At 38.0% G+C, this 14,676-nt stretch overlaps 1 protein-coding gene across 2 annotated transcripts in view; it reads left to right on the top strand.

The window, feature by feature from the left end:
- The window catches only part of LOC139047580 (phytanoyl-CoA dioxygenase domain-containing protein 1-like), a 32,230-nt gene extending 20,273 nt beyond the window's left edge, over positions 1 to 11,957 (top strand). For both annotated transcript variants that reach the window (XM_070521437.1, XM_070521435.1), the window contains exons 5-11: positions 2,363 to 2,418; positions 2,498 to 2,560; positions 2,639 to 2,660; positions 2,740 to 2,868; positions 8,352 to 8,471; positions 8,944 to 9,070; positions 11,283 to 11,957. In XM_070521437.1, coding sequence (XP_070377538.1) covers positions 2,363 to 2,418; positions 2,498 to 2,560; positions 2,639 to 2,660; positions 2,740 to 2,868; positions 8,352 to 8,471; positions 8,944 to 9,070; positions 11,283 to 11,334 — 569 coding nt within the window. In that variant the 3' untranslated portion in view covers positions 11,335 to 11,957. The remainder of the gene's footprint in view (positions 1 to 2,362; positions 2,419 to 2,497; positions 2,561 to 2,638; positions 2,661 to 2,739; positions 2,869 to 8,351; positions 8,472 to 8,943; positions 9,071 to 11,282) is intronic.
- Positions 11,958 to 14,676: the final 2,719 nt, after the last annotated feature.

The following is a 14,676-nucleotide window of genomic DNA, read 5'->3' on the forward strand; positions in this document are numbered from 1 at the left end:
AAGAATAAATTTGCTCATGCTTGCACTGCCCAGTAAATTGTGTGCTGACATCTACCAAAAGCATGACAAAGCATTGAGATGAAACTACGCTTGTCCATGGTATTGCTAAAAAATTAAAAGTAATTGTCGATGAGCTGAGCTTGTCCTTGACCATTTTTACCAGGAATGCATGGACGAACCCCACTCAACCAAGCCACAGAACAGGTTCAGAAATTGGGATTGAATTCTCTTGCAACAGATCGTCTGCTACAAATGAAATACGAACAGAGTGCTTGTGGTGCAGCTTATAATGTGCTGATTTAGAGAGAACCAGAAAACCAGCAAATCGCAGGACAGTGTGGGGGTAAAAAATAGAAAGGCTGGATGTGCTGGCAGAAAATCAATCGGTTGGAAATTTTAACAGGAGATAATTGACGCTCTTTCTTTGAAGCATCAAAATATCTATCAGCTGATAGTTCTTGTTAAGAAAAGTGTACCATAAGGTTTTGCCTTAGAGCTCTGAACTTTTCAAATTAAAAATCTTATGCAGGTCAAAGTCACCACATTCCACATAATATGGAGCGTTAAGAATAGGAAATGTGCGCATATAGTGTGGGCTCAATCGATACAGGACAAGGGCAACAGGAAACCTCTGGGAGAGACCTTTGTACTGTGGTGTTCTTAAAGGGGTACGGACCCAATATTTTCTACTATTTCTATCTTGCGTTGAATGAAAGTCTTAGACTAATTTTACAAGTCTGCACATGATTAACACTCTAATATAATAGCTTTTCTATGGTCAGTTTCGGTTTCATTTTTATGAGAATACTGCATTGTGACGTCATGACACAGTATGTGGGAACAGGACATTGTGACATTCTGATGCTCGGTTCAGCTCACTCGGTCGTCAGTAATGCTGCTGCATTGACCCTCACAACAACCAGCATATGAGGCGACCGAGCGAGCTGGAGCAAGTTTCAGGAGCAAGTCTCAAAACGTCATAATGTCCTGTTCCCACGCGACCACATACTGTGTCTTGATGTTGCAGCAGAGTATCCTCCTGGGAAACGAAACCGAAACTGGCTGTAGAAAAGCCATTATAATAAATTATTTAGGACACTCTGAGGCTTGTCACTATTTTTTCTACAATTTAGAGGTCTAGGACCTTCAATTAAGTAAAAGAATAAATGAAATATTGTATCAGTAGCTCTTTAAACAGCCTGAAGATTCTTGTGACAATAGTAGAGTGACTACAAGTTGACGGTCGATTAAAAGCTGTAATCAATTCTGCCCACTGTGTCTTAAGGTTTTAGATTTGATATCTGGCTGTTGTATATAGACAGACAAAATGCAAAAATTTGCATGCACTGGAACTTTAACACGTACCAATGAAGTACAGGTGGTCAAACTTATGCCCAGCACCTGTCCCTGTAAGACCCCTCATTGCCCATTGTGCGCAACATTTTATCTCCACAAGTACATCAAATCTTCAGGAAACAAGTACAATAATTCTATTTCTAACTGCAAAATTAAACAACAGATTAACAGCAGTTTACACTAAGATTAGCACCTATTTCTTAAATGTGACCATATGTGCTAATTTCATCTGCACAATGCATCATGTCTTTTCGGTTAAGAAAACACATTTACAGCAGACCACAATGTGACTCCATCTTTTAGATTCTCAGCTGTGGCCAGATTTCATATAGTGCCATCCAACATATACAGGATGTCGTATGTAACTTGTGCCAAAGTTTAAAAATATGCGAGTGCCATGTAGCTGAACAGAACCAAGCTAACATTATTTGCCTTCACTTGGAGCAAGTCAGACTATGTTTTGTATTTTGCCTAATAACATAAATAGTTACTATTAACTTTTCAAATATTATAATCAGAGAAAAATTGTCGATCAGAAAATTATAGGTGATCGTGAAAAAATCCTGATTCATCTTTCTGTTGCTCAATACATGCTACATAAAAGCTTTTTCAAGCATTAAAGAAAGCTTGCAAAACACGAAAAGGTTCCGCACGACTAGTGTCCGTGCTTTTGTGCGCTTCTTTCAGGCTGTGAAAAAGCTTTTATGTAGTACATATTGAGTAACAGAAAGATGGATTGAGAATTTTTCATGATGGCCTACAATTTTCTGATTGACAATTTTCCTCTGATTATAATATTTCAGAAGTTAATTAACAACAACTAATTATGTAATTGGGCATAATTAAAATGAATAGTCTGACTTGCTCCAAGCAACGGCTAACAACATCACCTTGGTTCTGTCCAGCTACGTAGCACTCGCATATGTTAAAATTTTTGGCAAGTTACATCGGACACCCTGTATGTGCATGTGCATGGCTGGTATAAAACCAAACTTGAATTTTGCAGCTTTGCACTGGCTGAATCCTGTTTTCAGATGCATCTCCTTCAGCTCCAAAGTGAAGGTATACACATCGGAAACATATCTTGCATTGAAACAAACAAACAGACGCAGACATTTCAAACATGATGGCTTCATTTCAGGCACTGGTTAAAGAAATTGGATTCAAGGATCCATGCATTGTTCAAAGCATGTACATTTTCAAGGTATGATATTTGTTATATTAATACAGTTACAATTAATGGTGGCATTGCCTAAACATTGATTTGCCTTCCTTTTTCCAGAACCCAGAAATTGGAGGCGAAGGTGAGATAAGATAGGTCCAAGGATAAGATAGGCTAACCACCAGACCAGGAAACTGAATGCTGTCACTCCTGTTATTTAGTGACAGCACACCAGGATGCAACATTCTTGTACACTGAGCCAAACAAGCTGATTGGCCTCTGGTTCCCACTGGAAGATGCCACACTGGAGAATGGTTGCCTCTGGTATATTCCTGGATCCCACAATACTAGTAAGCAAAATAAGTGTCTTTTCTAACTATACAATTTGCTTTGTGTCTTTGCACATGCTCACATGACTGCATGAATGAACCCTCATGAACTCTGTGCCAAGGTAATGTAATTATTAATTGTATGTGCCCATTTGCACAACATTTTCAGCATAGCAATGACATGCAAAATATAGCAAAATCTAAAACAAGAAAAAATAATCAAATTCTGTCGGAGTTGTCCCACACAAAAAGGCTGTACAACTACATTATTGTGTGAAATAAATACAAAAATGCGGGTACAACAGCTGAATCACTTTAGCTACTGAGACTCCTAGTAAATGCAAGAATGGTCAAAAGATGAGTCACATTCATTACTATAAGACATACCAAGAGCAAAGAAATATTACTTTGTGCTTTTAAATTGTGCTTAAATCAAGCTGGCACTTACTTCCACATAAGTTAATAAATATATAAATGTTTATGCATGTGAGTTTGTTAAATTACATTCACATAACCTGTGAAAGGTTCTGGCAGCATTTTTTGGTCTTGTGCATATCCATCAAACATGTTAAAATTCTACATGACTTGTATGTGATGCATGCACAAATTGATTCCTTGGTAGCAACTTCTTCAAAATATGCATGGTCCTTGCATAGCCATTTCCAACAGTTTTGAACACGTGCTAGACTTCATATGAAACATGATTGAGAAGTACTGATGTAAAATGATTTGGGCGAGTTGGCTCATAGCTATTCAAAAGGCGCAGCATGACTGAGACAGAGACAAAGAAACACAAAACACACATCACAAGTGCTGTGATGCTGGGCGAGTTCATATTCGTCAGCGCTTTGGTGGTTCATGTGGACTCTGTGACGTCTGGTACTCACGATTTTGTACCGCTCAAAGGTTATCTAATCACTCCTACTGGTGTGAATCTTGAAATCCGGTATTGTTCAATGAAAATAGTTTTATATTAAATTACTGGGGATATGACTGTTACCAGTTTGTTTCATTTAATCAGGCAACTTCCTCATTCTCAAAATACAGACTGGTGTGCCACAGGCATCCATACTTGGTCCTGTATTTAACCTTTACATTAATGACCTTCCCAACATTTCTTTCTCACCTAATATCATCATGTACGTGGATGATACTAATCTTTTCTTTGCAAATTCTTCCCTGCAATGCTTAGAAAAAGAAATAAATGATTACTTTAATTTATTATCTGAATGACTGTACAATTGCACTACAATTGAATGTCAACAAAACAAAGTATATAATATTTAAACCGATAAATAAGCCATTCCCTGTTAATATAACTGTTCTACTTCAAGCAAAGAGGCTAGAACAGGTAACAGTGCAAAAGTTTTTGGGGGTATGGTTTCAGGAGAAATCTCCTGGGACAATCATGTCAACAAGCTGAGCAATGATCTTAGTAAAGTAGTAGGCGGTATGTATAAAATTGGTGATCTAATACCATTATGGCTAAAGAAAGCAATATACTATGCCCTTTTTTTACTCGAAGCTAACTTAACCTTAAATTGGGAAACAATGACAGCAAGAAACTATGAGAAGTTATTAAGCCTGCAAAAACAAGTAGTCCGAATTTTTGAAAACTACCATGGTAGGCCACGTGACTTATCCATGCACAATCTTTTTGGCAAACATTTACTGACCCGAGCAAATTAAGTTTTTTATTATAGATTACTCTTACATATAAAAAGCAGACTATTTTGTCAGCCTGCCCTTTTCTCCTCCTCGATACCCATTACAAAATCAAATCGGAACAATAGCATTTGCGTGTACTAACTACGGACATAAGGATTTAAACTGTCATATACCTAGGCTACTAAACATCACTGAAAAAAAAAAATGATTTTTATGCACCTCACTTTAAACAATGTACAAAAAGCTTCCTCTTATTTATTTATTTATAGATACTGCAATCCCACATTTTGGTATTGCATTATCAAATTATAAAAGCTTACATTATCAAATTCTTATACATAAAATACTGTTGCACTAACATTTTTTATGCACTATATACGTATGTTTTAATCTGTGCTGCACTATGAATGTACAAACAAAAAATTTGAAGCATTGAATGCATTTACCCATAGTAATTGTATACTGTACAAACTATCTTGTTTATTTGTATTTTCTGCATCATACTCACTCTTTGTTGTGCTATATTTGCTTTTTTCCTGCATTTATTTATCATGTATACGAAAGGCGCTTAAGAGCAGGTGCCTTTGTCAGGCCACATGGCCTTTAGCGCATTTCTTTTTTCTGTAACAAAGAAAAAATAAACTTCAAACTTTATATGCTGGCTGTTACTATGTAACCCTAGATGCTGTGTAAGATCATCACTGGAGAATTTGGTGTCTGCGCTCCTTTAAGTGCCTGCCATCCCTTTGCCCCCTTCCCACCTTTCTTGGTTATGTCTGCGTGATAGTTACACTTCACAGGTTGGCAGGCATGCATATTCCTCCTCCGTCCCCCTGGCATGATGTCTGCATACTTTGAGATGACTACAGTTCCCTTACGTTTCCTTGGCTAAGAATGGAACACGTCACATCATCCTCAGATAGCAGCAAGTAGGCCGCTCCCAGAGGCAGTGCTTTTTAACACTTGAATGGCTTGATTCCAAAAGCAATAGGCCAAACACAACATGTGACTTTTGCACTCCTACTGAAGTCCATATAATGAGCAAGGAAAAAAAAACATGCATTAGAGTGAGTGAATCTGTGACAGAAGAGGCCATTTGTACTAGTAGTGCCTGAGCATACACATCAGAAGCACTGATTCTCATCCTTTAGTTACACTGTGTGTGTGTAGCAAGCATCAGACTTCATCTTACCTGTGTCAGATGCCAGTGAAACATGCTAGCGAAATTAAAGGCGTTTTGGATATGTGAATTCAAGCACGTTTTTACAGCTGATGTCACTATATTTCCTTCCATGTCCCTACGTTTGGCACCACATTGTCAGAGAAATTGTTACTCTTTACGCAACTTTCAGGGAAAATATCCTGTGCTAGCTTTTTTTCACTTGTTTATATTTCTGGATACATGTTACGCTGCTGCTGTTAGTTGAGCAGAATGCATTGGTAGATGCATTAGCATATCAGTTCTAGCCATTTATGTTTTGCATGCGCCACTTCGCTAGAGAAGAGCAAAACTGATCTGTGGTGCTGCAGTTGTTGCCCAACATTATAGCCAGTTCTGAAACTTTTATGTTTCTTGCAAATTTTACGCCACCAAATTTTTTAGCAGTAATATGTCCTTTTCTAATTTACTCTTAGAAAATTGGTCAAACCAAATTGATAAAGCAAACAGCAGCATTATTGTACAGTACAGGCAAAAATTGAGGGAAAAAATATTTAGTAATAAATCAAAACTGATTTTTATGCTTCATATATTTTCTTGGACAAAAATAATCACTGTCGCTTACCAAGCAGACATATGTTTAAAAAATCATAAATAGCAAACTTAAAGAAGTATAGATTCTGAAGTTATTCAAGACTAATTTCCTTTATCAGGTTAAAAAAAATTAAATTATGGGGTTTTACTTACCAAAACCACTTTCTTTATTAGGTAGAACATCGTTGATTGCCAACAGAGAAAATTATGGCCAAAGTTTTTCTTTTTGAATCTTGTGCACATAAAGCAACTCCAGTATGTCACTGCCATGCCACAACAAAGGAGAACCAATGGACCTGATTTTTGTTAGTCACAAACATATGAAGCCAACAGACAACCATTAATATTGATGTATTTCTGCACGTTTGGGTCATTTCTATGCCGAGTGCGTTCTTAAAACTTATTAGCTAGAGCTTTGAGTTCTTTAGCAATAGAATACGAGTAATCTTTATCAAGAAATATTATTTAGTCTCAAGCAGACACTGTACCCAAATCCATGACGTCACAGGGAGCTAAAGCGGGAACTTAAAGGTGGCATTGCCATCCTTTTATCATTCTTGCACCTTATCCAGCCTACTAACTCACCATGCACAGAAATACTGAATTCAGTGCCCCAGAAGTGTCATCTAAGAATCCAGCTTAATATTCAGAACTGGGATCACTGCCGAAATATTAATTAGGTGTTCCTATTGAGTTTTAGCTTACTGTCCGTTGCCTACAAAGTACTTATTAAGGTAATCACAAATAGAATCAGGAACACCTTCGACTTCTGTCAACCAAAGGACCAGGCAGGATTCCGTAAAGGCTACTTAACAATAGACCATATTCATACTATCAATCAGGTGATAGAGAAATGTGCGGAATATAACCAACCCTTATATATAGCTTTCATTGATTACGAGGAAGCATTTGATTCAATTGAAACCTCAGCAGTCATAGAGGCATTACGGAACCAGGGTGTAGATGAGCCATACGTAAAAATACTGAAAGATATCTATACCGGCTCCATAGCCACCGTAGTCCTCCATAAAGAAAGCAACAAAATCCCAATAAAGAAAGGCGTTAGGCAGGGAGATACGATCTACCAATGCTATTCACGTGTTCACAGGACGTATTCAGAGACCTAGATTGGGAAGAATTGGGGCTAAGAGTTAATGGAGAATATCTTAGTAACTTGCGATTCGCTGATGATATTGCCTTGCTTAGTAACTCAGGGGACCAATTGCAATGCATGCTCACTGACCTGGAGAGGCAAAGCAGAAGGGTGGGTCTAAAAATTAATGTGCAGAAAACTAAAGTAATGTTTAACAGTCTCGGAAGAGAACAGCAGTTTACGATAGGTAGCGAGGCACTGAAAGTGGTCAGGGAATACATCTACTTAGTGCAGGTAGTGACCGCGGATCTGGATCATGAGACTGAAATAATCAGAAGAATAAGAATGGGCTGGGGTGCGTTTGGCAGGCATTCTCAGATCATGAACAGCAGGTTGCCATTATCCCTCAAGAGAAAAGTGTATAACAACAGTGTCTTACCAGTACTCACGTACGGGGCAGAAACCTGGAGGCTTACAAAAAGGGTTCTACTTAAATTGAGGACGACGCAACGAGCTATGGAAGAATGATGGGTGTAATGTTAAGGGATAAGAAAAGAGCAGTTTGGGTGAAGGAACAAACGCGAGTTAATGACATCTTAGATGAAATCAAGAAAAAGAAATGGGCATGGGCAGGACATGTAAAGAGGAGGGAAGATAACCGATGGTCATTAAGGGTTGCGGACTAGATTCCAAGGAAAGGGAAGCATAGCAGGGGGTAGCAGAAAGTTAGGTGGGCGCACGAGATTAAGAAGTTTACAGGGACAACATGGCCACAATTAGTACATGACCGGGGTAGTTGGAGAAGTATGGGAGAGGCTTTTGCCCTGCAGTGGGCGTAACCAGGCTGATGATGATGATTAAGTTTCACTCATAATGTTAAATAATTCGGGCATGTGAATGCACATGCTTACTTTTCATGTATGAAATATTGGTCTTTTTGAATAATTACATAGATTTGTGAACAGCACACTTCTGTGTCCTCTCCTACAGTGAGCCTGTCAAGAAGGTTTGTTCGGAACCATGACCCAGATGGACCACTGCTAAAGATGGTTGAGATATCTTCCCATGACTACAGCAATGAAACATTTGTGCCTGTCCCAGTGTTCAAAGGTATGTAGCTGCAGTCTCTCACTTGGAATGCCTTTATAAGACATCCCTCCTTCTGTCAAGCTCTATAGGTCAGGTTCAGCTACTAGATGTTATATATAAATTGAAAGGTCATACACTGTATACATAAAATACTTATTCCTAGTCTTGAACAAAAGCGAGTGCTATGAAGATATAAAAATATGCTTAAGGTAATGAGAAGGTAAAATTACGTTGTACAGCTGAAACCATTCTGTAAAGCAGGTAGAGTCATTGTATACTGGTGTAACCAATGAATCGATGTTTACAATTGCTAGTGCAGCTTGAAATGTACGTGTACACACATACGACCATAGCTCCAATGTGTGATAGCACTACCTGACAGATCAGCTATTTCCTGAACCTTTTATGCAGCTTTGTGTATCAGGTTGCTCTTTTTGGGGGAGAGCGGGGGGACGGACGCTCTTATAGCAGTTGCATGTACTTTATTCCACAGGCTCATGCGTAGTCATCCATGGCAACGTCGTACACAAGAGTGAAAGAAACTGTTCTCTTTTCCCTCGACCAGCCTATACATTCCATATTATTGACAGAGATGGAGCCACGTACAGCCCAGAGAACTGGTATGTGTTACTTCCTTCGAAAGGCTCAGTACATCAATAACTGATAAGCTGCCGTATAAAAGTGCACAATGTTTTTTTTTTTTTTGGAATGGCATTTTGTTCTCTCAACTGTTGTATCACAGTAGTCTTATCTTGAATTCGCTGGTTTTGATTAAGTAAGGGTGATATTAGGCAAGCTGAAGAGATTAATTGGTTCTTCAAGGTATCCAAGACATTACTTTTACTGATAACACGGCTTTTGTGAGAAAATGGCAAACACACGACAGAATTCGTGCCACCACTGTGAAAGTATGATACAAACTCCCATGATGTAACATGTACCATCTATAGTTGGTAAATTGCAGTCAAACGCTGACAATAAAGGAATTCAATTATTTTACACTTCAAAAGAATATGCAGTTCGGTTAACTTTTTCCTACTGTAAAAAAAAAGATTATACCACTTTGTCTGCACTATTTGAGGGAGTGTGCTGCCTTTCTCTTGGCTCAACAAAGCAGGCAGTTACTACCAGCAGATAAAAACTAGCGAAGATTGCTGATGCAGCTTGAGACATGCATAGTGTTTCACACTAAGGTTACTAGAGCGGTGCTGCAATCGCTCAGCCTACAAGGCAATCAGGTAGCAACATAGATTTATCTTTGATTTGGCATGTATTGACAGAGCACGTTGCAGCTTCTGTTATCGTTTCTTGTGGTTCAATTCTGCAACATGCTAGCTTCACTATATCTATTTAGAGTTGTTAAAATGTTTTGCATTGACGGTTATTTTGTTTAGTTTTGCAATTTCCAGCACAAATAAATTTCAATATTTTTAGTGAGTACGTGTGTCGCTAAATCTACATCAAGTTTTCTAAGTAACACTCACCATGTATAATCAGTTCTTGTTTTAAATGATTATTTCTGTTTGTAGTGTTCTGAAAATCACACAATAATTAGGGGATAATTAAGACTACTGTTGTTACACAGACTTTGTGAGAAAAAAGGAGCTCCAAAAATATTTATATACGAATCCACATAGCCATCTGAAGACACTAGGATAAAACTTAGGCAAATACATGTACTGCCTACAATTCCTATGCTGGACAAAAACAATTGTACTGGCAGAACGCGCAGACACTTCCCCTCTAGTATTCCTAGAATAAAACTATGAAATTACCTACATAAATGACATGTTTATTGCAGATTTGAATTACACTAGAATTGTGTGGCCCTGTCAGTTGCTTCCTATATATTACCTGGCATAAAAGCAAACATAATAAGGTTTCTAGAAGGGTAATCAACAATCTAGAGGGTGTGTTTAGATAAGGACCTTTACAGAGGTGTCCAGATTATTTCTTGTTTTTAATGAAATTCTTATCTAACAGCAAAGTGACTTCGTACATTGAAACTGAGCTTGTTTTTTCCAATGCATGTCTTTGTTTCAGTATGACTGTGGGGAACTGTCATGTAGCTCAATATGTTTTATGTGCACATTCTGAGTTTTACCCCACTTAAGAGAGTAAAGTTTAATGATAATAAGGGCAGAGAGGTTGGTCTCAGGTTGCAGTCTCATAGCAGCACCTTAATACTTGAGCCACTGACAGCAAAAATTGAAATGCAAACAGGAAATAACCAATCAGAATGCCTTTTATACGCCTCTTATATGTAATAACACAAAAGTAAAACATGTAATCGCTTTGTAGCCAATTTTTAAGCATGAAGTAGTACTAAAGGTAGTTTTGGAGTCTGAATTGAGTGACTGTTACAAAAGCAGCTGAACCTGGACATGAAACATTGCATTGAAGTAGTTTTGCAACTGCTTGAATATTAATTTCTGCTAATAGTACATTATAATGAATGTCTTTCCTAAAACATTAAGCTTCTTTGTCAGGATGAAAGTTTCAGCAGGTTTCATAGCTTCATTCTAAAAATGAAATATGAATTAATGCAACATTATATGACATTAGTCTCCGTCTTGTTTAGCAGTGTCATAAGATAAGCAACACGGTCACCATTGATCAGAGAGGTAATAATCCTGTAAGTCCAGAGCAGCCCCCAATGTCCAGTTGAAAAGTTCTATAATTTCTGCCATCAGCACAGCTATGCTGGCTAGTAGCGTTTTGTTCTTAGGAATGAAAAGATATGTGTTGGAAAGACCAGCAAATTTCTCCAGCTCATACCATGCCGCTTAAATAGTCTCAGGAATATAATTATACAAATGTATTTTGTTTCAGGTTACAGCCAAGTGAAGAGCTGCCTTTTCCATCGCTTTATGAAAGCTCCTAAGCACGAAGAGTGGAACAAGGATGTGCCAGTTTATTCCACACCTGCACAGCACACTCTTGAGTAATCAAACGTACAGTAGTAAACAGGCACCTCACGAAATACTTTGCCTTGCTTATCACATATTGCATTTTCTGATTTTATATTTCATTATACATGGACTTTTTAATGGCTATTCCACATGACTGTCTGGGTGAAAGCTTACTACCTAACATCCTTACTATTAGCCAGAATAAGTCATTTTTCCTATGCCCATCAGCACATAACCTTCTGTTGAAAAAATTTTCTTGCAGCAATGCTAGCAAAACAAGGTGCATATGCTGCACTAACAATGTGTAGACTGGCTAACCTATGTGTCCTGCAATAATGACTAATTACAAGCCAGCTACACCTTGAACATAAAACATAAAACTAAAGAATGATACCTCTATTCATAATATCAATAGTGGCCATTACCAGCATTTACTAAGTGGAAGTTTCACTTTGCTTTTATGCCACAGTTGTATTTTTTAAAGCTGCACAAGGTAACTTTGCCGTAGATAATTCTATATTATGAGGATTCAAGAAGTATTATGCATGCTTCTGCTTTTTTAATAAACACAGCATTTATCTTTTGGCTATTGCAAGTCGTGTTTTTTTTCATAAGTTTCACTCTCATAGATTCATGCAAGAAAAAACATTAGACATCACTGCCAATCAAAACACACACACACACACACACACGGTGCCAAGCCTTTTGCACCAAAAATGTCGCCAACATGATTGAGAGCGCTGCAATCCAGATGTGCAAGCCTGTAGTGACAGTTATTATTTTTTTTTGCCTGATTTTGCTGGCTTTCTTGAGAACCCAGGAAAAAAGAAGGACCGTGTAAAAGATGATGTCTTAGAAACACATTCATTATGGAAATGCTCGACAAGTTTTCTAATGCAACTTATGCTCTAAAACGATTGTAAAATTTGCATAATTAAGCTTAGCGGAAGAAAAAAGAAACATTTCTTCTTTCCTCCGCTAACCTTTTGCACCGAAAACATCGACATGATTGAGAGTGCTGCAATCCAGATGTGCAAGCCTGTAGTGATAGTTATTTTTTTTTGTCTGCTTTTGCATGTTTTTTTTTTCCTCTCCTAATTTCCTGCACCACAAACATTGGCAACAACGCAACATATTTCCCAAGAACGAAGCACACATGCCCATTGCTAAAAGAAAGCAATAGGCCACAGCATCCAGTGCAAGCCATATCAGCAATGTTGTCATGAAGATGGAAGTCTGCCACAGACCTAAATGATAATGAGTGATGCCCATTTGTTCCACTCTGACTGCGAATTATGTTTGAAAAGTCCCGTTCACTCATGTTGTAAAGAGACCATACGTGCACGTTTGGCTTATCGTGTTTATTCAATGTATCTCTTAATTGAACTTTCAGTTTCTGCTTCTGCAACTTGACCTGCATAATTCTTTCTCTTTGTGTTGCCACTTTTCTTACACTAGTACGATGAATATCAACCAAGTTGGCCAAGTTTATGCTTTATTGCAATTTATTTACTGTGGGCAGAACGAAAAGGCACCCATCTACTTAGTTACCTGAACCTTAATAAGCCTCAGGTGGTTAATATTGAACCTCAGCCCCCAACTGATGTATATTTCGTAGTCCAAATGTAGTTTAGAATGTAAAACTTAATCAGTTATTCTGAATGCTACAATTCATGCAGAAATATAAATATAGAAAGAGCCACGAAACTTGACAGGTGCGGCCACATATATTACAACATGTGGCCGCACCTATATGTGGCCATCATATATTAGGAATATATGTGTGGCAACACATATATTCCTAATCATGTGGGCCTGAATCAACAAAATGTCATTGCAGGTACTCTAGTTATGAGACATTTACATATTTACTCATTACGGGACTGAGAATAAAGAGAATATGTAGTTTGAGACACCAGGGCAGCAAGGGCAAATTTTCATCTGCCATCATGGCTTCCACTTATGACATTTTGCGGGTGAGCATGAAGTCAAGCGTTTGGTTATTGGCTGTAGTAGCCACCTCATTACCATTCGTAGTGTAACGCGAAATCACCTATGCACTTAAGATTTAGCTGCACATCAAGAAACCCCAAGTGATCAAAATTAGTCTGAAGCTCACCGCTATGCTGTCCCTCACAACCAAGGTGAAGCTTTGGCACAATCATTAATTAAATACAAATTTAATCACAAGTAGCATGGTGACATAGAAAATAAAACGCAAGTAAATTCTAGAATATTCAACTACTTTTCTTTTTCTTTTTAGACTTCAAGTGTGAACTATTTCTACTTTACAGAGACATGAGTTTTACGGTGAAAATTGTAGAAAAAAGATTTATGCTTACCGCTGCTCTTTTCTTGCTCACATTTCATAGAAAGATAGCATTTTATGGTCCAGGTCGTCTAATGTAACACTTGGCACAGTTACTTGCCTGATCTTTCAGAAAAAAATAATATGAAGTTGATTTTGTCTATGGGGAAGCTAGCTCCTGCCAAGGCGGCGCTAGCACAGACTTGTATCGCTGCCGTTCCAGGAAGGTTGCCACGTGTTCCAGACATGCTCCTTACATGCTCCCGAACCTTACATGCTCCCAAAGCATACAGCGCATGGGGTACGATAGTATCTTATTGCACTTGGACTCTATATAGGGCATGATACTGCTAAGCTATCATGGGACACTCTTGGTCACAATTTAGAAGTGCGTTCTCAAGCAACCGCTTGTAATTCAACCACCTGACCATCTGTGTCCATGGAAGTTTCCATTTATTATATTGGTATTCCTTTGCAGTGGCAGTGAAATTTTGTTGCACTGAAATCGTGTATAAACACACTTCGTTATATCAAGGTTCTGAATGCAGGTGTTCTATGGACAAGAATTTCTAAAATTTAAATAATTCATTATATTGAGGTTTAACTGTACTTCATTCGCTAAGTATCCTTGCTAACTGTGTATACACCAAAGTACCTTGTAATACCTTATCAGTAACCTTGTACGCACCTTATCACCTTCCCCTTTCAATCGCTGCCACTGAGCACCCAGCGTTGTTCAAGTCTGCAGTTAATGAACACTTTCTGGTGTAGCTGCAAACTAATGTTTTTCTTTTGAATCCGTTATTATTTTGTTTATTTATATTGTACCGACCCCCTCTGTAATGCCCTCTGGGCCTTGAGGGTATACAAATAAATAAATAAATAAACAAGCAAACAAACACAAACACATAAAAAATATGTGCAGCCCAGAAAAATGAATGGCCGTTCTTCTCTGCTAAAGTAAGAGGAGCACTATAAATCTTTTAGGAAAATAATAATGCAGATA

Source organism: Dermacentor albipictus, chromosome 1 (assembly GCF_038994185.2).
Source record: "Dermacentor albipictus isolate Rhodes 1998 colony chromosome 1, USDA_Dalb.pri_finalv2, whole genome shotgun sequence".
Taxonomy (NCBI): domain Eukaryota; kingdom Metazoa; phylum Arthropoda; class Arachnida; order Ixodida; family Ixodidae; genus Dermacentor; species Dermacentor albipictus.